Source organism: Cervus canadensis, chromosome 22 (genome assembly GCF_019320065.1).
Source record: "Cervus canadensis isolate Bull #8, Minnesota chromosome 22, ASM1932006v1, whole genome shotgun sequence".
Classification (NCBI taxonomy): Eukaryota; Metazoa; Chordata; class Mammalia; order Artiodactyla; family Cervidae; genus Cervus; species Cervus canadensis.
In genome coordinates, this window is record NC_057407.1 from 48,975,867 (window position 1) to 48,998,614 (window position 22,748).

Sequence of the window (22,748 nt, forward strand, 5' to 3'; positions counted from 1 at the left end):
GGATGTTCCACTAGAAAGAAGAGATCAGGACACATGTTTTCTGTGCTCCTTCCAGCCACTGTGTTGTCTTTATTAGATGGGATTAAGAGGCAGAGAGCATTTGTTTATTCCCTTCAATGGACTGGCAGTCATGTTATCCATCCTGGCTCTCAAAGAATCCGTCTTGACTCTGCACACTCAGTTTTCACATTGTATCAGAGAGGGAGGACATTCTGGATGCTGGCTTTAAAATGAGAGTAAGGCATCCAAACTACTGTGGAAGCAGCAGCCATCCTGTCTCAGCTCCTAACTTCACACTAAGCAGTAAAAAAAGAAATAAATGGAGACAAACGGTGCTTTGGTTTGGGAAATAATGTTTACATGCACAGGATGCATCCACTTAAGTCTTTTAAAAACCAATTGTTCTAAGGACTTTATTGCTCTGTAACAAAATAAGCCAAACTGACATTGATTCCAAGGTCACTGTGAACTGAAGTTTAACTGTATTAATAAGATGCGAGTCTGAATGCTAGGAGGAGGCTGGAGGAGGAAGGCATCACAGTATATTGCGTTCTTGTAAACAGTAGTACATACAGAGTTAAGAGGGACTCCTCTAGTTGATGCTAAATAGGACCAAGTACCTCTGCTTGCAGAGGGATGAAGCATTATGGATTACATTCCATTTTACACCTGCTGGGGCAAAATATCCTGCCCTAAAGAAGAATGGATTCCAATCTGGCTACTTTTCTCCTAAGATGCTGTTTCTATTTCTCCTCCGTGATTCCGGTTCCCTGTAAGATGGGCTCAGCCTCCAAAAGGGAGTCCTGTGGGATGGCAGGAGGGGGAACTGCCCCTAACACAGAAGAGGTCAAAGGAAGAGGAAGCTCTCACGGAGACTTTCTGCCACATTCACGTCCCCAGCTCCATCTCCTCGGGGAAAGGATTTCATCATCGAAAGGAAAGGGCTGTATAGTTGTCAGTAAGTAAGCTCTCCGCCCTACCTTCCCCCACTTGGCCCACCACCTCCATGCTTCATATCCTGCATCTGGTAATGAGAGGCAGGAGGGGCTGCCTGACAGCAATTCCGGGGCAGATCAGGTCTTCAAGTTGCTGCCACATCAGCTTAGCCCTCACACCTAACACACACCACCAGGAGGTACTCTGAGGACAGAACATTTGGCTGGATTGTAAAGTGGGGGTGGGGGTCTGTGGGGAGCACTGGCATGTTAGGGGTTAGGGAGTAGGGCTTCCTGCCGCTCTGTAGAAAGACCGCAGGCCTCTCACATGTGACGATGCGACTGGTGGGTACTGGGGACAAAGGTCGGGAACCAGAATCACACCTGGCTACCTGGATCCGAGCCTCACCCTCGGGCCACCCCACAGACTGGAGCGCCCTCCAGCAGGTTAACTTACACCACATGGACGGGGAGGGAGCTGAGTTCTGGGGGACAACAGTGGTTACCACCTGCTGGGTACCGCACTTGGCTCCACGAGCCGAAGCTCCCAGCCTCACCCCCACCTTGGGCAGCCTGGACGTGCTGTGCCATGGGCCCCCTGCCTTGAGGCTGTTCCCCCACAGTCTCAGACCCTTGAGTCTCGTCTCACTGTTTCCTGGGTAGCTGGTCAGGGCGGCAGCTCCTCTGGGTTAACACAGTGTGAGATGAGGCATCACCCCAGGGCTTGCCGACTTCAAAAGGAGGGGCCAGCAATCAGATGTTTTCTAGAACATCGAGGGGGACCAGGCCTCTCTTCTTTCCACTGAGCACTCTGATAAAGCCGTCTTGTTCTTCTTCAGAAGCCACACAGATCTGAGTAAAAGGAAGGAAGAAAAAAGACATGTGTGAATAGGAAAGAAGCCAGAACACGTGGCGTGTATCACTGCTGGCTGAGGTCAGCGGACACCAAATTGGAAAAGAGGGACTGGTTTAGGGAAATTGTGGCTTGGACAGAAAAATATTTGATAAGAAATTAGGCACCACCCTGGGTTTGGAACTAGATTCAGGCATTGAATGTTTCCTGAGATTCAGTTTCATGAATGAGGATCAGTAAAGCAGGACCGGAGGTGATGATTCTGTGTTCCCTTCTCAAGCGTCCCTGTTGAGAGACCCCAGAAGGACAGAATGAGATAACGTTTATCAGAGCCTAGTATGTGCCACTCAATGAGTCCTTGATGCATTATTTTATAATCCAAAATAATAGCCACCATTTAGAGGGCTCCTGTCATATACCTGGAAGTTTAAATGTAAAATATCAGGAAGTCAAAGGAAGTTATTTCATTCCTGGCCCCAAAGAAACAGATGCTAATATCTTGTATACTTTGGGGCTTCCCAGGTGGCACAGTGGCAAAGAATCTGCTTGCTAATGCATGAGACACAAGAGACGTGGGTTGGGAAGATACCCTGGAGAAGGAAATGGCAACCCACTCCAGTATTCTTGCCTGGAGAATCCCATGGACAGAGGAGCCTGGCAAGCTACACACTCCATGGAGTCGCAAAGAGTTGGACATGACTGAGCATACACACATACTTATTTCTTGCACATTTCAGAGCAGGATCGCCTACGCTAGACTTTAAAAGGAGGTGGTTAATATCCACTTGGGTACTTTGTCATTCACCCTTTACATGACATTGAAGGGCATGTAAGGGCTTCCCTTGGGGCTCAACTGGTAAAGAGTCTACCTGCAATGCAGGAGAACTGGGTTCAATCCCTGGGTTGGGAAGATCCCCTGGAAAAAGGAACAGCTACTCACTCCAGCATTCTGGCCTGGAGGATTCCCTGGACTGTGTAGTCCACGGGGTCACAGAGTTGGACACAACTGAGCAACTTAAAATGGAATGGAAGGGTGGGTATGTTCCAGTTGTAAGTGAGAAGTGGTTTCAAAGGGCTGTTACTGTGTTGTGAGTTTCTCCTGTTGAACTTGCTCCCAAGGGTGGTGGGTTGTGTCTTAGGTTGAATTCCCTAGGAACAGAGCCTGAGATAAAAATCCTCGTGCAAGTGACCTGCTGTGGGAGGGCTCAGGGGAGGTGGGAAGTGAGGGAAACAGGATGGGGCAGAAGGTGCTGGAAAGCTTGTGGGCTTAGCTGGACGTGAACCTCAGCCTGATCCCACAGCAAGCTCCTGAGTTTTAACTGTCACTGACCCCCTCTGAAGCAAGGGGTCTGGCAATTTGGACCACATGTTAGGTATTAGTCACTGCAGAGTGAGAAGCATAACCTCTCCGGGAGGCAGCTCTCTGGGTGATTCACTGGAGAAGGGGCAGCTCTGAGCTGTTAGTCATTCACACAGCAACTAGAAGATGGTGCCCCATCTAGTGAAGGCGATGCAGACAGGGCACCAACAGAAACCAATAGAGTGGGCTCTTTGACACAGAATAAGGAGCTTTATAGTTATATATCAGGATACTTGAGAGAGAGCTTGATGTGTGACTCCTGATGCTTGGGGCACACCATGGACTGGTGTCTGATTTACATTTCAGAAATCTCCTACCTGTGGGTTAAGTGCCCCCCTGGGCTCCATCCCATGTTGGGCCTGTCTGGCTAAAGTCCTACAGTCTAACTCACTTCTGAAAGTATGTACGCTAATAAGGTTTCCCCTTGCATTGCCTTCAAGCTAGTGTGTGCGTGCGTGCTCAGGCACTTCAGTCTTGTGTTTGACTCTTTGCAACCCCATGGACTGCCAGGCTCTTCTATCCATGGTATTTTCCTGGCAAGAATACTGGAGTGGGTTGCCATGCCTTCCTGCAGGGGATGTTCCCAACCCAGGGATCGAACCCATGTCTCCTGCGTCTTGGACATTGCAGGTGGATTCTTTACCTCTGAGCCACTGGGGAAGTCCTGCCTCCAAGCTCATTAACATTTATGCTGCCACTTAGAGCAGATGAACAGTCATTTTATTTCAAAAGATTTCTTGCCTAGCACTCTTGGATTCAGTTTTCCCCTCAAAATACCTGCAAAAAGATAGGGAACTGGAGGTGGAGAAGAAGTGTTGAAATACTGAATGCCCAGACTGACAACCATTCCAGAAGCTGAAATTTCTCTAAGACCTTTGGAGGTGAGCTCAACTGATGACAGAAGCAAGTTGTGCTGCTGGACTAAGGATAAATCTACCAGACTGAAAGATGCCACAGACACCCTTGGTGGACATCAACAGTCATCACTGCCCTCTTCCCACGCAGCAGAGTGGGGACTTTTGTTCTGTTGTTCATCTGTAGCCTGCAGGACTCAGATAAATCCTAACTGGTCCAAATGTGTTTCTGTCCTCTGTGCCAGCGATGCTCCTAGTGGTTCCCATGAGACTCGTTCTAGCCAATGAAACAGGAAGGACTATCTGCTTGGAAACTTCTGGGAAGATTTGTTTTCTTCTTGTAAGAAATGCACTGGGAAGAAAATCTCTCTTCTTCTGGCAAGGATTCTTGGAGGGCCTGCAACCCCCTCTGACCACTAGGGGAGGTGGCTAACATTTCAATATTAGCAGAACAGAGGGATGGAGGAATCTACATCCTTGATCCTGGGATCAAACTGCTGAATTACAAATCCAAGAACTGCCCTGTATCCAGATCTCTTATTATCTTAGTAAAACATATCTTTGGAGGTCGACTCAATTGGAGTTTAGCAACTTGAGATATGTATTGGTTTACTACTGTGGTCATAACAAATTACCATGAACTTAGTGGCTTTCAATAACACAATCTAATATGTATATATACAGCTGACTCACTTTGTGGTATAGCAGAAATGAAGACAACATTGTAAAGCAACTCTACTCCAATAAAAATTAATTTAAAAAATAAAATAAAAAATATCGGGGTTACCAAAAAACCCCCAATAGTCTGGTGTCACAGTTTTCTAAGTCCTATATCTGGTGGGCTTGGCTAGTTTTCTCTGCTCTGGGTTTCACAAGGCCAATATCAAGGAGTCAGTAGGTCCTATTCCCTTCTCTTCTCTCCCGTTTCTCTAGGAGAGAATCCAGTCCCAGGCTCGCTTAGGTTGTTGCTGAATTCAGTTACTCGTAGTTGTAGGCCTGAGGTTCTGCTTACCCTGCTGGCTGCCAGCCCTGGGTCATTCTCAGTGTCTAGAGGCCAGTTGAATTCCCTGACTTGAGGCCCCTTCCTACATCTCCATCCAGCAAGGGCGGGCTGAGTCCTTCCCACATTTAATCTCTCTCTGACCTACCCTTCTGCCTCATCTCTTTTCTACCCTCTTTTGCTGCATCTCTCTGGCTCCCGGAAGCTACATTTCACTGCCTTTAAGGACCCAAGTGATTAGATTTGGCCAATTTAGACAGTCCAGGCTACCCCCTGCCACAGGGCCCATAACCTGTGACATAATTACGTCTGCCAAGTTGCTTTTGCACATGAAATAAATCCAGATTGGTTTCCTTGGTTGCTGTAACAAATTACAGTAAGTTCCCTAAATACAAACCAGTTCCATTTCAAGACATGTCTGTAAGTCCAAGTTGTTCTTAAGTCCAACAAAGTTAGTCAAGTTACCCAACTAACAGTCAGTTATATATACTATACTGTAAAAGGTTTATAATATTGGGTTAGATAAAATGTACCTTCAGTTTTTAAGCAAAAATGAAAGACAGTTTTCATTTTCACCAAGAACTTTATTGAACAATATCTTCACTGTTTTGTTTCACTACCTTCTGCCTCCATCTTCCCAAAACTTTTTATCTTTTTGAGCAAAGAACTATTTCAGGTGCCTTTTACGGTCTTTCCATGAACTGATCTTTTTTTCCATTAAGAGAATCTTATAAAGACGGAAATAAATAGACATCTGAAGGTGCGGTATCTTGTGAATACAGCAGATGAATCAGAACTTTCCAGCCAAGCTGTGACAGTTTTTGCCTGGTTATCAAAGAAATATGCAGTCTTGCATTATCCTGTTGGGAGACTGTGAGTTTTCTGTTGACTAATCTCAGATGCTTTTCATCAAGTGCTGCTTTCATTTTGTCTAACTGGGAGCAGTACTTGGACTTAATTGTTTCTTTTTCTTGGAGGAGCTCATAACAGAGGAGTCTCTTCCAACCCACCATATAGAAAACATCACCTTCTTTGAATGAAGAGCAGCCGTAGGGTGTGGTTGGTGGTGGTTCACTATCTCTTCCATTCTACATTACTGTACAGTATCCACTTGCCTGCTTATTACAATTTGTTAATGGAACATTTTTGTTACGTTTAAGAAGAGAATTATATGTGGAAATGTGGTCAAGAAGGTTTTTTTCACTTAACTTATGTGGAACCCAAATAGCAAAGTGATGAACATAACCAAGCTGGTGCAAATGATTTTCAATGCTCAATTTGGACATTTTGTGTATGTTGGCTATCTCCCAAGTGGTGTAACATTGACTGTTCTCAATTAACGTCTCGATCTGATCACAGTCAACTGCAACTGGTCTACCTGACTGTGGAGCATTGTCTAGTGAGGTATCTCTAGGACGAAACTTTGCAAACCACTTTTAGCACTGTTGATCAGTCACAGCATCTTCTCCATACAGTGCACAAATCTTTTTCTGCATTTCAGTTGTGTTTTTATCTTTCTTGAAATAATAAAGCATAGTATGCTGAGAACGTTGCTTTTTACTTCCATCTTCAATACAAAAATGCTACACAAAAATTCACCAATTTTGATTTTTTTAAATGCATGCTGACATGACAGATGTCACACTATACAATTTAACAAAATTGTTTTGAATGAAGTTAAAGACAATTAAGTACTACTACACCCAACTTATGAAAAAAACAAAAGGAACTTTTGGGCCAACCCAATACTTTGCAAGCAAATAACACATAAAAAAGAAACACAAAAAATAAAGGAGACATTTTTACAGGACAGTACCTTGAGAAGTACAGCAGAACAGTACAACGCTGGCACTGAGGAAACAGGCAAGAGGAGTTACTGACTAGAGGAGGGAGAGAAGGTGGGCGATGGTAGAGCTGAAGGATCGTCAGCAATAGAGACGGAGGGCAAGCTGTGATTTCACTCACACACCTGACCTTGATGGCAAAGGTTCTGGTTCCTTGCTGGATTCAATTCTATCTACCCTCTTGAAAAAAAATGATCCAGCAACGTCTGGGAAGTAGTTCTTTTTTCCTCATCACAGATGACACAGTAGCACTGGACTGCATTCTGAGCAGCTGCTTCAGCCTCCGTGGACCGTTCTATGTCCGGGTCCTGCATGCCAAAAGCTAGCAGTGCCTCCTCAGATAAAGAAAACCCCTTGTCACTTCCTGTGGCGTGAGTTCCTTCGGTTCCTCAGCAGTATCAGCTACATCACCACTGCTTTTACATGTGTTTCTGGACACCCTGGGTCTGAAATAAAGACACTGTCTTGCTGTACTCTACACAGTACCGCATGTAAAGTCCACAGAAGCACGGCCGCGTGTAGAGGCTGAAGGCACAGACAATGCACGCAGACACAGGAACTAATAACGACGTGACTGGACATGCGAACACATGTTCACATCTTTGAAAGTTTGCAACGTCAAGCTTCCTATGTAGGGGACTTACTGTGCCACAAATTTGGTAAACTAAAACAACACAAATTTATTATCTTGCAGTTCTGGAGAGCAGAGTCCCCAAATCAGGGAGCTGGCAGGGCTGTGTTCTCTCCAGAGGCTCTAAGTGAGAATCTATTTCCTTGCCTTCAGCTTCTTTTTTTTTTTTTTTGCCTTCAGCTTCTTGAGGCCACCTGCATTCCTTGGCTCATGGTCCCTTCCTTTATCTTCGAGGCCAGCAGCACAGAATCTTCAAATTCCTCTTTCTTCCTCTCTCTCTACTTCCACTGTCATCTCCTCTGACTCTGACCCTCCTATTTCTTGTAAGACTCCCTGTGATTGCATTAGGTTTATCTGGATAACCTACATCTCAAGATCCTTAACTTAAAGAAAACCTGCTGCAGAGGAAAGAGGGCTGACTGAGGAGAAAACACTATGAGGAAATAAACACTAAATTAAAATCAATGCCAGGAGCGATTAAAGTCTGAATAAAAACTTCAGAAAACTGAAATGAAGTGGGGGACTATCTTGAAACATTCTCCTAAGAAGAAGTGAAGGGATAAAGAGATTAAAACCATAAGGACAAAACAGTAAAACAGAGATGATTCAACTGAAGAGTTATTAAGCTTCTGAAGGAAGAAGCATTAAGATCAAAAGGCAAATGACAAAATGAGGGAAATGTTGGCCACGTACAGCAGATCAGGTGTCAATAGTTTTAAGGGAGAAAACTTTTTCAGTAGCATAAGAAAGTACATAAACAGATGATTCATAAAGAAATACAGGGGCTTCTCTGGTGGTCCAGTGGTTAGAAATCTGCCTTGCAATGCAGGGGACATTGGTTCAATCTCTAGTCTGAGATGATCCCACATGCCACTGGACAGCTAAGCCTGTGTACCACAACTACTGAATACGCTCTAGAGCCTGCAACCCACACCTGCTGAGTCCATGTGCCACGGCCACTACAGCCCGAGCGCCTTAGAACCTGGGCTCTGCAACAAGAGAAGCCACTGCAATGAGAAGCCCGAGCACCGCAACCAGAGAGCGGCCACCACACAGTGACAGAGACCCGTCACAGCCAAAAATAAAAAGAAAGAAATTCTCTTTAAAAAAGAAATACAAATGCCCAATACATACATGATAAAATTTCAACTCCCCTAACCACCCAGGAAATAAGGATTAACACGAAATATTACTCACTTCTAAAAATGACAGATATCGTTTGTATGCTATACAAATATGTAATAGACAGTAATATTCAGTTCTGGCAAGGATGTGGTAACCTGAATATTTTCATAAACAGCTGATGTGGGTGTAAACTGGCATAAACTGTTGGGAGGCAGTATGTATCAAGAACTGGAAAAATGGTTTATCGGTTTTCTTGTAAATTCTAAAGCATTTCCTAAAGAAGGAATCAGAGTTATGGGAAAAAACTTAAATTTGGAGCTGTTCATTGCAGTTATCCATAATGGTTTTTTTAAAATTCTGAATCTCCAGTCACAGGAATACTAGATACTTTCTTGTATATCTGTCCATCTCGTACGGCTGGCAAACTTTTTCTGTAAGGGACTGAATAGTAAATATTTGCAGGCATTGTGGTCTCCACTGCAACGGCTCAACTCAGCTGCTGCAGTGTGCAAGCAGCCATAAGCAACGTGCAATGAATGAGTGCAGCAATGTTCTAATAAACTTTGTTTTAAAAACAGGGCCAGATGGATGCAGAGTTTGGTTTCCCAACCTCTGATCTATATGATGATATCTTATATAATTGCTAAAACCTGTGTTTTGATAAATATATAATAACTAAGATAATAAAAGTTGGAAAACTAAATAGAATATGATATCAAAATAAGAAAAGTTTGGTGGGAAATAACACAAAGGTATTCATATTGATCATTGCTTGATGGTTGAATTACCTTGAACTTGGTTTTCTTCTTTATAATTTTGGGGGGTATTTTTCAAATTTTCTCCACAATAAATGCATTTTAGTTTTATAATCTAAAAGTGATTTATCCATTAAAATGCTTTTATAGAACATAAGAATCAATTAAAATAGGTATCCAGGGATGATGGAATCATGGATGAATTAAAAAATAGTTTTATGGTATTTAAGTTGATCTCATAAGGGTAGTTTTGAAATTTCAAAAATGAGAACATACTTTTGTGTCAGTGCAAACTCTAGATAGGTTCTTGACAAAAAGATAACTTAATTCTATTTGTAGCAAGAGTTCTGTGGAAACAATAATGTAATAATTGTAAGACAGATGAACCCCAGAGGCAGAAATGTGATTTAATCACAGAGATGTGTTACATGTGTTTTCAGAATCAAATTTCTTCTTTTTCCCTGCTAATGACCACTTGTCTCTTTATATTTTTAGACTTATAAGTAGCATGCTATGTTCTGCCGTCTGCTGCTGTTGTTTCAGTTGCTAAAGCCCCACGGACTGTAGCCCGCCGGACCCCTCTGTCCATGGGGTTTCCTAGGCAAGAAGAACACTGGAGTGGGTTGCCATTTCCTCTTCCAAGAGATCTTCTCGATCCAGGGATTGAACCTGCGTCTCTTGCACTGCAAGCAGGTTCTTCACCCCTGAGCAACCAGGGAAGCTTTCTGAGGTTCACCAGGTAATTTCGGGAGGCCCTGGCCGCTGCAGACGGATGTCCCCTTTAGGCAGCAGGGGTAATGACTCCACTCAGCGCTGACCCGTGGTGGCCGGGCACGGTGCTGGCGCTTTACACAGGTGACAGACGTGACCCTCATCTCCAGGCTGTGCCGATCTTACAGAGGAGAGCACTGACATTCAGAGGGGCTTTTGTCAAAATCACACGGGGTACAGACCATTTCTGTATGACACTGGGATCTGTGTTTTTGCTACTACAGTGAACTCCCCTCAATCAATAAGCAGGTTTCAAACTTGTACACCTAAAATAGCTTAAGACACTAAAGTGGAGATAAATTTAATTTTTTTCTCAATAATTGATTTTTCAATTTGTATTGATTTTTTAAAATGTAATTTTCTCTTAGGGGGCTGATATTTTCCAAAAATTGACAATGCAAAAGGCACTTTGCATTCCACATTGACGACAAAGACTGAAAACAGTCTGTGTAGAAGCAAAGAGACCTCAGTGCATTTTGCTGACGCACATGTAACTGGAAATAAAAATGCCTTCAGTTGTCACAGAACTACTAGAAGACACAAAAGTGAGAAATGGAAATGAAGGTCATTCTCGAATTTTAGCTTTGATCAGAACACCCGGGAAGTCTGTATAAAGACTAATTTCCTGCCTTTGCCCTGAAGGTTTCTGCTTTGGCAGATCTGGGGTGGAGTCAAAAATCAGCATTTTCAACAAGCTCCCAGGTTATTCTGATTCAGAGGGTGCAATGGCCACCCCTTAGAAATATCAGGCTGGACAACTATCAGAGGTTACAGCACTCTCCTACAATTATGGGCAGATCCATGTGGTTCCAGGTCCAAGCTGAAATGCTGTGCTGGGTCTTGAACACGTCTCATTAAAGATGCTGGGTGGTTTGTCTCTCCCCTGCCCCAGCAGGTTGTCAGTTCAGCCATGAGAGGGGAACACACATATATGAGCTCACTTCCAGAAAAAAAATTGAGGTTTGGGGGGATAAGGTCCAGGGATTGGCAGAAGTCACTGATTGAGCAGCTGTTCCACTTCTGGAAATTGATCAACTTAAGCACATTTTAACTTGCCTTCTGGTTGGTTTCCTGCCATTCCCTTCTCCAGGGGAATTTCCCGACCCAGGGATCAAACCCGGGTCTCCTGCATCGCAGGCAGATTCTTTACCCTCTGAGCTATCAGGGAAGCTCTATTTGTATTTTAGTAACATAAAATAATGTTTAATCTCAAATGGGGAAGCACAAGATTATTCTGAGAAGAAAAATCAAAGCAGCTAGCAAAATTACGTAATAATGCTTTGCCAATAAAGATGAACATCCTTCCTGGATGTATTTCATTCAGAAGACTTTCCAGATTTTGTAACAGGAAGAATACAGTTGAGTAATCTTGGAGAAGTTTGAGACATTGACATGGAATCCAGATGGGAAATGTGACTGTTTGCTTCGTGGGGTGTGTATGGCGTTAGAGATGGGGTCTCAGTCTGATGAGGGTGAGTCCATTGCCTGGAATCAAGAATGACTCACTAAGGCTTCTGTGGCTTCTGTATGAGCAAGAATTTGTTCCCAGGGGGTCCTTCTGGTCCTAGGACACTTGCCTTCCCCGGGAATTGACAATGCAAAAGGCACTTTGCATTCCGAGTTTGCTCCACATCGTCCAGGGCACATGGCTCAGTGGAAGGCATTGACTTGAAATTTGCAGATCTATCTTTAAGTTCCAGCCTGGCCACATGCCAGGTTATTGCCCCCAAGCAAGAAACATCATCTCTATGAGCCATTGTTTCCTCATTTATAGGGCATGTGTAAAACTTCAACAAATAAAATGTACTGGGTTGGCCAAAAGGTTCGTTGAATTTTTCTTCTGTGAGATGGCTCTAGTAGTGCTTAGTTGCCTTTAACTTCATTTGAAACAATTTTGTTTAGATTGTATTGTGACATCTATCATACCAGCATGCATTTAAAAAAACTTATCAAAATTAGTGAATTTTTGTGTAGTTATTTTAATATTGAAGACAGAAGGAAGAAGAGACATTTTTATTATGCTTTATTATTTCAAGAAAGGTAAAAATGCAACTGAAGCAAAAAAAGATTTGTGCAGTGTATGGAGAAGGTGCTGTGACTGGTCAAATGTGTCAAAAGTGGTTTGAGAAGTTTCACACTAGATTTCACGCTGGAGGATGCTCCGCAGTTAAGGTAGTGGAACAAAATGGTGAATACGTTGTTCAATACAGTTCTTGGTGAAAATGAAAAATATGTCTTTTATTTTTACTTAGAAACCAAAGGAAATCTGTAGCCAACCCAATAGATATATAAGCTTTATAAGTATTATATAAGCTATATGTTTGGTTCTCAGGAAAGGCAACTGAGCTTCCTAACATTTTGGTTTTGCCTGTTTAGATCCTGCTACACTAATATCAGGCTTCCTTGGTGGCTCAGATGGTAAAGAATCTGCCTACAATGTGGGAGACCTGGGTTTGATCCCTGGGTTGGGACGATCCCCTGGAGAAGGGAAAGGCAACCCACTCCAGTATTCTGGTCTGGAGAAGTCCAAGAGGTCACAAAGAGTCAGACATGACTGAGCGATTAAAACACACACACACACAAATATCATTGGACTAAGAATATCTTTTCTCAAAGTGAATACACTCACGTGACTACTTGTTCAGATTTATTGCTATTTGTAAAATGACCCTTACTCTATTTTGGTCACACTGGGTGGGTGCTGGTGGGCTTTACTCACCTGATTCTCTTTCAGGGTTATCTGTCCCTGTTCCTTACACCCAGTGAAGGTTCTAACACATCTAAAAATCTTCTCATTTTGGTGTACTCTCTGAACAAAGTTGGCTGGAAAGAAGCCAATTCTGTCTTGAATTTTCCCCTGAAAGGAAAAAAAGAGGCATGCAGCCATAATTGTAGCATTCATGGTAATTATAGTTACCAAATGATTTTTCTTAAAGAAAAAGAAATACTTACTTTCCACCAGTCTTCATTAGAGTCCTCTAGAAGAGTAATCATGTCTCCTGGCCTAAAATGAAGAATGAATGAGTTGGGTGGGGGGTAGAGAGGGTGAAAAAGAAAAAGATGGTATTTTAAAGTCAGAAGTGGTAGCTTTCACTCACCCAAATAATACTAAAATAAAAATGAATTTTACCTGCTCTTCCCACCCATGAAAGTAGCTTTGTTAGAGGCTGAATGCAAATGTAATTTCTGTGCTGTATTTAGAAAAAAATCTTTAACTTCATTTTTATACACAGATTATCATCTCTGCATTGTAAAAAACTCTGAAATGTGGAAGTCTAAAATATGAAAACTGGAGTTTTTTCATATTCTGCCCCATAATCCTCCTCCCACTGTCCAGAGGTGACCACTGTTAGTAGTTTCCTGTGTCTCCCTCTGGACTCTTTTCCACGCACTGACATTTATACAGAGATATGTAGGTGTATTTGCTGTTTCTTTTGTCTTCTATTGACATCTAGAATGAGGCATTGTCTTTACTATTAGCTGCATCTTCTCAGTACCTTCTTGAAACCACTTTTACTTAATTTCTATTTCCCTTGTCTGCCACTTTTTATGTTGGTATAATCAGGAAGTTTGTTTTAGACTTGTGTGTGTGTGCATGTTCTATCCTTCATTAGGAATTACTTGGGTTTAACTGAAGACTTACATGATGTTTTTGCTATGGGTATTGTAGATACAGTGATTATTGCCACCTCTAATTTGATTTTCACATCCACCTGTGTGTATGTGTATGTGTGTGTCTTTTATTCCTTCTACCCAGCACCTAATGGCACTTTTACTATCTGAAGACTCATATTATTTTTCAACTTGGGAAAATCTTGTCCACTATTTTTTCACTGTTTTCTCCCCGTCATTTTCTTTCTTCTTTTTTCCTGGAATTTCTAGTCAACATGTGTTGGACTTTCTAGATCAATCATCTATATCTTTTGTCTTTCTTACATATTTTCTGTCTTTAACAAGAAATCTAGTCTAAAATTTTTCTCAATTTAATCTTCCTAATTGCTTAGTTTGTGTATGGGCTTATCTCTTGTAATATTTATTACAGTACTGAGGGTTTTAGGGAAAATTTAATTTCCAAGAGTTCTTTATCATTTTCTGAATGTCTCCTTTTCACATTTGTCAACTTTATCTTATGGATGGAATAGCATGATGGATATTGCTGAGGATATTATTAGATATTAAAAACAATATTTCTTCCCTTTATTAAATTTGTTTCCATTAGGATTAGTTAGAGTGTTATTTGTCTTATTGCTTCTTTTTTTGGTTGTGCTGAGCAGCATTTGGGATCTTACTTCCCCAAGCAGGGATTGAACCCATGCCCCCTGCAATGGAAGCACAGTTTATCTTATTAGTTTACTTTTCCTTCATGTCAAGGGATTTTGTCCTGCACCTGTGTTTCTTGGCTATTTCTTTATATTCATAACTGAAAACACAGGGTGTGAATCTCTGGGTGAGTTTCTCCACTATCAGCTACATCTGCAATGTGTGAGGGCTAATTTCAAGCTCTGCTTAAGACAGCGGGGTGTGTCAGTTGATGCATCTCACTTTTGGATGCTTGAGAGTATAGCAGACAAGCAGTTTGGGGACTCCCACCACCACCCCAATGGCTAAAACAAGGGTGGCTTTCTTAACCCTGGGAAGGAGAAGGTTAATTTATTTTCCTCCAAGTAAAGCTGACTTTTCCTCCCCTACCACTCTACAAGCTCTAGAGGTCTAGAACTACCTCCAATTCTTTTTCTTTCTCAGTCTTTTGGGCCACACAGGGGCACACTTCCTTGGGCATGGGTTCCCTTTCTTAGAGCACAGGTGATGGTTTAATTCTACAGTCAATCACAACTGCTGCCTATTTTTTCTTTCTAAGTAGTAATAATGGGTTATAAACGAACACTGTTGGGACTCTGTATCAGTTATATATTGCTGTGATAATGCTGTGTAACAAACAACCCCCAAATCTCAAAGGTTCACTCACATTCTTGAGTGCTGGCTGGGATGACTGGGGTGATTTTGCCTTATTCCACGTTTCTCATGCCCAAGAAGGCCAGTTTGGACATTCATGGCATTGCCAGGGCAGCAAATGGAAATGTGAAAAACATGTAAGGCTTCTAATGCGTAGGCTCAGAACTGACATGACACATTGTCATTCTGCCTCAAAGCAACTCTGGTGAAAGAATTGTAAAGTCTCATGGCAAACAGCATGGATACGGGGACAGTGAAGAATTGAGGCCACTAATGCAATTCAGCCACTGCGACACCCACATGCTCTTTTGTGAGATCAGTGTCTGTTTGAGTATGCTCTTACATAGTTGTTTCTCTCTGAGCATTCTTTGGACTCTGGTCATCTACCTTGTTCTCAATTTGCTGTAGTCTCCCAAGAAATTCCCAAGATTTGGGGGTCTCTGATAGTGTTATTTTCTAGTACTATTATGGAGATATTCTTAGAAAAACATATTTCTCACACTTTAAGGGACTGGAGCAAGAAGGGAAGCAGATCTGTGTGCTCCCTTTGCTATTCTGGTTCAATCTTCTCTGCTGTCATTTTCAGTTCTCAGCTAATATCTATCTTTGTAGGGGATTCCAAATATAACAGGCTTGTTACATCTGAAGCATTAAACACAACTGGCATTTTGGTATTTCAACAGTCACAGTTTCATACTGATGTCACAGAAAGCGAGGAGGATGAAAATCACTCTTTTCCCAGGTGAGGGGTTTAATTAAGCAGCAAGGATGAAAGTCGATGTAGAAAAATCCTTCTAGCTCCAGCAGATTTTATTTAACCTAGTAACCTGAGAAACTGCGTGTTAGCATCAACTAGAGTGACTTTGCTGATGGTTGGGCAGAAATTATAAGTAGGGAATCAAGATTGGAAGAGGCATCTTTCCCTGGGTGTAAAACAGTGTTGCCTGAATCCAACATCTATTTTTCTAAAAAAAATATTTATTTATTTATTTGACTGCATCAGGTCTTAGTTGCAGCATGCAAACTCTTAGATGAAGCATATGGGATCTAGTTCTCTGACAGGGATTGAACTTGGGTCCCCCTGCACTGCAGAATGTGGAGTCAGCCACTGGATCACCAGGGAAGTCCCTCCAACATCTATGTTTATGGTCTGAATGATCAATCTTGACTATGCCCAGAGGTAGACAGTCCCTGAGCCCATGACCCATGTGAAATAAACCACACATTAGAATAAAGCACTCACTGGAATACAAGCTATAATTTTATGAGAAAGATCAGATCTCCCGACAGCATGATGGGGATTCTGTCTTAGGAAAGAGCGCTGCCAGCATCTGAAAACTGCTTGGTGAATGAGGAGAATTACATTCATCCCTTTATCCTTTGTTGTTCTGTTTACCTGCTCATTCCACAAATATTCTAGACCACCGACTCTGAAAGGATGATTTTACTAGGCATTGGGTATACTTTGGTGAGTAAAGGCCTCACAGGAGCTAATATTCTAGTAAGAAAGATGGATAATAAATAAGAAAATGCATAATTAAACATTTCATAAATAATAAATATAGAATGTGTATGCATAACTAATAAATATATAATTGCAAATTGTCTTCAGGGCTACCAGTGAAATAAACAGGATGCATAAAGAATGAGTGATTCCTACTGATACGACTTAAATACTCTAATCATGAGGCAGAGACAGCTAATGTGTTTTTCATTTTGGGGAGGATCTTGCTTTAGGGCGGAACTTGAACCCCAAACAACAACTGTCTAATATCTGGGTCGGTACATGTGTGGCTTGTGGGGCTTCTGCTGCCCTCTTGCCTCTGCCTGGCACCCCCCAGCAATCTCAGCATTCTTTCCCACTGAGCCCGCCTTAGATCCTTTCCCACTCTGGGCTCTGGGCAGTTGATCTGAGCAGGCACTTAAGGTAAAATCATTCTGCGTAATATAATATTTTTAATTTATTTTAAAAAATGCCTTGACCCACTTTGAAACTGTGTCTAGGGACTGATGAGCTCCTCTTAGACAACTGATTAAATTAACAACCCACACCACCTCCCTCTGGGGGCTCGAATGCTCTGGGGCACTATGCACCAGCCTCATCCTTAACTGCCCTGGCGCGGGCTCTGGACAGCTCAGGACAGCCTCTGTGACTGGGGCCTGGGGCATTATTCAAATCAGCTAACCCGTGGGGAGCCTGGGAAACCTCACTCACCCAGCTGCTGGCCACACGTAAGCTGCCCCTACAGCTCCAGCTGCTGTTACCCAGACTCCCCAGTTGCTGGTGAGGTCCTGCGTGGCTGCACCACACACTTCACTCCCAACTGCGGGTTCTCTTCTAATCTGTTCTCAACTCAGGCCTCTTCCCCCTCCTTCTGCCCACCTGCTCTCCTGACGCAGAGCCTTGCCATGGGTCTTGGTAGAACGGAGGCCTAAGGCTTAAAATTCTCCTTCCTTGGGTTTTTCCTAGGATGGACACTGCCAGGGTGTGACTCTCTGCCTCCAGCTGTTTTACGCCTCTCTGCTGACTGGAGCCCTTTCCATGAAATAATTCTTATGTTGTGTTATCACATTCTGTTAGTAGAAAGTCCTGCTCTGGTCTATCAGCTATTTTCTTTCTTTTAGGTGACTTTATATTTTGATCCATTATATATAGATTTTATAATTTAACTCTATATTTCCAAATCTTGGAGATGAACTCCAAAGAAAGTGAAAGTGAAAGTTGGTAGTTGTGTCCGACTCTTTGTGACCCCACGGACTATACAGTCCATGGAAGATGAACTCATCTGGCTCCCAAATACTTAAAATAGTTTGTGCATGCTAAGTTGCTTAGTCATGTCCGACTCTTTGTGACCCTATGGACCATGGTAGCCCATCAGGGTCCTCTGTCCATGGGATTCTCCAGGCAATAATACTGGAGTGGGTCTCCATGCCCTCCTCCAGGGGATCTTCCTGTTTCTTTTGCTTAATTCAATCAATCAGAACATCCTAAGTTCAAGTATAAATTCTGCTGCATTGTAACCTAAAATTATGTTGCTGTTTTTGTTCATTGCTCAGTCATGTCCAACTCTCTGCAACCCTATGGACTGTAGCACGCCAGGTTTCCCTGTCCTTCACCATCTCCTGGAGTTTGCTCAAACTCATGTCCATTGAGTCGGAGATGCCATCCAGCCATCTCATCTTCTGTCATCCCCTTCTCCTCCTGCCTTCAATCTTTTCCAGCATCAGGGTCTTTTGCAGTGAGTTAGCTCTTTGCATCAGGTTGCCAAAGTACTAGAGAGTTATATACACTGATAAAATGTACAATACACTTCAGAAACAATCCAGTTTATAGCAGAGAGATCATAACACCACAGCTGGCCTTTTCGTTTGTTCAGTAAAATGGGTCTTAAACCTTGAGGAAGACTCTCAGATGACCTATAGCATGGTTCATGGAACATCTTAAAATTCTGAGGGAACTGTGGGCTATCCACAGGGGTAGGAATAAAGTAACAAAGCTAACTACAGAGTCATGGCTTTGTGGTGAGGAGGACAGAGTTTATTTGTGAGTGTGTATATGTGTGTTTATGTGCATGTGAGCTGGACAGTTGCTATCTGGGGTCGTTTCCAGCAGTCCTCTGTGTCCCTCATGTGGTTTTCCACTTGGACACAGCAACCCATCTCGCCCTCACCCAGGTACACTGGATTCAGGGACTGTGAGGGCACAATGTTCACAGAGCGTATGAATGATGCAGGCAAGCCCAGCCATCTACAGGAAACTCTTCTGCAAGGTTAAGTTATGAAGATGGTTGAGTCTTTCATGGGTGGGGCCCCCAGAGGGTCAACTGTGAGCTGTCTCGAGGCCCCCCATGTAGCCTGTCTCTGGTCCCCACATAGAACACAGATTCCTATGGTTGGAGACAGTGACACCCTTTTAATGAGGTCACATGTTAGGTCTCAGGTGTGTACTCAGGATAAAAAGATGCTTCAAAGCATCAGTTATCTTAACTGTTGGGTGACAATAAAAATAGTACATTTCTTACTTTTTTGATGATTAAATGAGTTAAGACCTGAGAAACACATTTAGATAAGCCCACAAGAGATGGTGGTTATTATGGTTGTTAAGACATTGTTACTGTCCTCAAGATGTTGGTGATCTCAACTGGTAACTTAACAGTATCACTGCTAAATGAGAAGAAATACACTCTAAGGGCATAGACATGTATGGAATTAGGAAACAAAATTTGCTACTAGTCTAGCAAAAAAGGAAGTGGGGGAGACTAGTAGCAAAAAAAAAAAAAAAATTTGCTACTAGTAGCAAAATTAACAAACAAAAATTCCAAACAGGCTTCTTTGAGACTGAGCTACCTCAATGATATTCACATAAGTACACACTCCAAGGCATCTATATCTCCATCTCTCTATACAGTGAACTATATTGACTTTGCAAAGTTGCTATGTGAATTAAATGAGAAGACCTATGTGGAAGCCTTCAGCACTGTGAACGATATACACTAAAGGCTTAAAAGTTCTAATTTCCTTCTAAAAATTTAGTTTTTTACTGGGGTATGAGAAAATTCAGTGTCCCCTCAGGTTTCGCAGGGGCAACTGCTTAATGTAATAACCTTTGACCTCTTAAGGGGCTTCAAAAACTGACCTTTGATGTAATTCAGTGTTTTGGAAAAGTGTCTCTCTCTTCACATCCCCAAGCCCCTCTCTCTTCCCCTTGACTCCAGATAGCGACCACATAGTTGTGGCAGGCTCAGGGTGGAGGGAAGAATCTACTGCCCATGTACTGACTTCAGGGGAGATGCTGGAAGGGTGCAGGTCCCCCCTACCCAGAGCCTGGGGGGACAGCAAAGTTCACTGAAGGAAGTGGGGGAGACTAGTAGCAATTACACACAAGGAAGAAGATCAAGAGAGACTTTCTCCCTAAGAGGGTTTGATTCCACCACTAAGTCCACGAAATCATGCTGCCTCTTATACCACTTAAACTTTGTGAAACTCCTTAGAATTGCCCATTTTATTCTGCAACTATTTGGAGATTTTAAAAAATTTCTTACAGTTTCCCATTCATTAGGCAAAAGAACCCCAAATCAAGCTTACATCAACCACTCTTACTCAGGCCAAACAAATCTCCTGGAGAAACCCAAGCCAAGGGGAACAGAAAAGTAAAAGAGAAAGTCACTCAGTTGTGTCCAACTCTTTGCAATCCCATGGACTATAGCCTGCCAGGCTCCTCTGTTCATGGGATTCTCCAGGCAAAGATACTGGAGTGGGTTGCCATTCCCTTCTCAAGAGGATCTTCCCAAACCAGGGATCGAACTCACGTCTCCTGCATTGTAGGTGGTTTCTTTACCATCTTAGCCACCAGAGAAGTCTCAAGGGGAACAGAAAAGGAGCCAGCCAAACTGCTCCATTAGTTTCAGATCTATTGCTAAATTTTCCCCTAGACCCTTTTCTTGATTTCCATTATCCTGGTCCAGAGCCTTTAAAATCTTAGCATATGGTTAGGGAACAAGGGACTCCTGAACTCTGCTGTGTGATTTTGTCTTAAGCTTGGCGTCCAGAAGACTGGCCTGAGCCTTCTCAAGTCCAGAGACCAGCTCAGAGAGAAAGGATTCAGCTAAAGGGCCATGTGGATGAGACTTGGTAAATGTTCCTGAACTGTCACAGATCATGCTCTCCAGAACCTAATTGAAAAAGGCATTTGAGTGAGAGAGAGGCTGCTAAACACATTAGTGATATTCGGGAAGATCTGGGTTTCTTGACATAGCACAGCGTCAGAGTATAATATGCATCAGAGACTTTCCTCAAATAGCCCTTAATTGCATTTTGATGTCCTGGTGACTGTGAAGATTATTTTTAAATCAAATTGGTGCATTAGAATTACATTTAGTTTTAATTAAGTTGATGCATTTGCCAAGCAGTAATGTACTTAAGAGAATGGAAACGAGACACCAAGTCTTATTTTGTCTAACACTGTCTCTAGGGCTCTCCTTTTCTTATTTTATGGAGGATTTATAAAACCATACAGAGTGAAGGACATTACCAAATAAACCACAGGCCTAAGCCGCAGTGCTGACCAGTGTATTGAGCACTGGCTGAGGATCAGAAATCTGCATCCCATTTGGGTCGGCCGCTGGCCCACTGTTCATCTCAGGAGAAGTCAGTTAAGTCACAGTTGTTCTCAAACCTGGCAGATTACCAGAGTCTAAGGGAATATTTGACCATACAGATTTCCAAATGGGAATTGAGTCTCCAGTGTGGGTGTAACCCAGGAGTCTCTATTTTAATAATGTTCTCCTGGAGATTCATACGGATTATAATATGTAGTTTAACCATCCTAACCACCATTCTCTCCTCTGCAAAATGCTGCTTGCTTGAACCACTTCACTGATCAGTTGAAAGAATGCAAGGGGTTGTCAGGGACAATTTGGAAGACTCTGAAATGGGCAAAACTGATGACTGAACTGGGGTGCTGTCTGGTGCACCCTTCTGGGTCACCTCCCCCTTTCAGGGTCTTTGAGCTACTGCACATCTCTGCAATAATGCAAATGAGCCTTACCCCGAGAAACATTAGTGAACTGTGTCTGGCAGAAAGTAGTCAATGACTACCCTGTGAATATTATCTACTTTTGCACCCATTTGTAAGTTCACATCAGCACTCCTGATTGCCTACATATGGGTGCTGCGTGAATCTTCCTTTGAATCAGATGTTAAAGTGTACTGGTTCTCTCATTCATTAGTGATTCAAATTAAAATTCTGACCTGTACTCATTTTATATTTGTAGAACAGTAATCATTTTAATTTTAAAAAATTATCCTTGACCAGGAGTGACTTTTCATGAACCCCAGTCTATAATCACACACTTCCTGTTCTTTTGAAGCAAATCTAACAATCCAAATAGATTTATAAGGAGTAATGTGAGTGGCCAAAAAGGGTAAAATTAACCCATTATCTGAATCTGCTAATATAAATTGTCTTCCTTAACAGAGAGGAAACCTATCATGTCAGTGTAGGATGGAAAGACAAGTGGATGAAGAGTCTGCCTCCCCAGATAACAGCTCCAAGCCTCCACTTCCACCTGTGGGTTCCTGGACTCGCTTCTCTCTCCCTCTCCTCAAAAGGGTAAAAGACCATAAATTGTCTCCTTGGAATATGAACTGAACAGCTAAGTGTCCATTTGCTAAGCTTTACTGAATTTTAAGACAGTCTTTCCAGAATGAAGACTGGGATGAATGTAAGAATCTAAGTATGCTCCTGCAGTGAATTTCCACAACTTCTTTTGGAATGGGATTTGCAACTGGCTTGCATCTGACACCACTTGTTCTTATAGTTGAATTATTCTTCTGTTACCCTTTCCTCAGTGGAAGAGGGAATGACTGCTCACTGTTCAAGCTGTACAGGTACTCATGTCCACTCTTTCTGGAAGTCCTGGACGGGCTGCGATGCCATCTCCTTGCAAAATCTTCCCTGGCTTCTTCCCAAGGCTGTTTCAATGCCTTCTTTTTTTTTTTTTTTTAAATATTAAATGAAATTATGTCGTGTAAATAACTTGATACACATTGAAAGTGTTAGTCGCTCAGTTGAGCCCAACTCTTTGCATCCCATAGACTGTAGCCCACCAGGCTCCTCTGTCCATGGAATTCTCTAGGCAAGAATACTGGAGTGAGTTGCCATTCCC

General features: G+C 42.5%; 1 protein-coding gene across 3 annotated transcripts in view; it reads right to left on the reverse strand.

Annotated features, from left to right (window-relative positions):
* Positions 1-386: 386 nt before the first annotated feature.
* Positions 387-22,748, reverse strand: part of STAC (SH3 and cysteine rich domain) — a 128,057-nt gene continuing 105,695 nt past the window's right edge. For 2 of the 3 annotated variants that reach the window (XM_043442739.1, XM_043442740.1), the window contains exons 9-11: positions 13,081-13,132; positions 12,848-12,985; positions 387-1,787 (exon numbers count right to left, since the gene is read on the reverse strand). In XM_043442739.1, the coding sequence (XP_043298674.1) occupies positions 1,689-1,787; positions 12,848-12,985; positions 13,081-13,132 (289 nt within the window). In that variant the 3' untranslated portion in view covers positions 387-1,688. Of the gene's footprint in view, positions 1,788-9,595; positions 10,250-12,847; positions 12,986-13,080; positions 13,133-22,748 lie in introns of those variants that run through there. The other variant, XM_043442741.1, reaches the window with a different exon arrangement.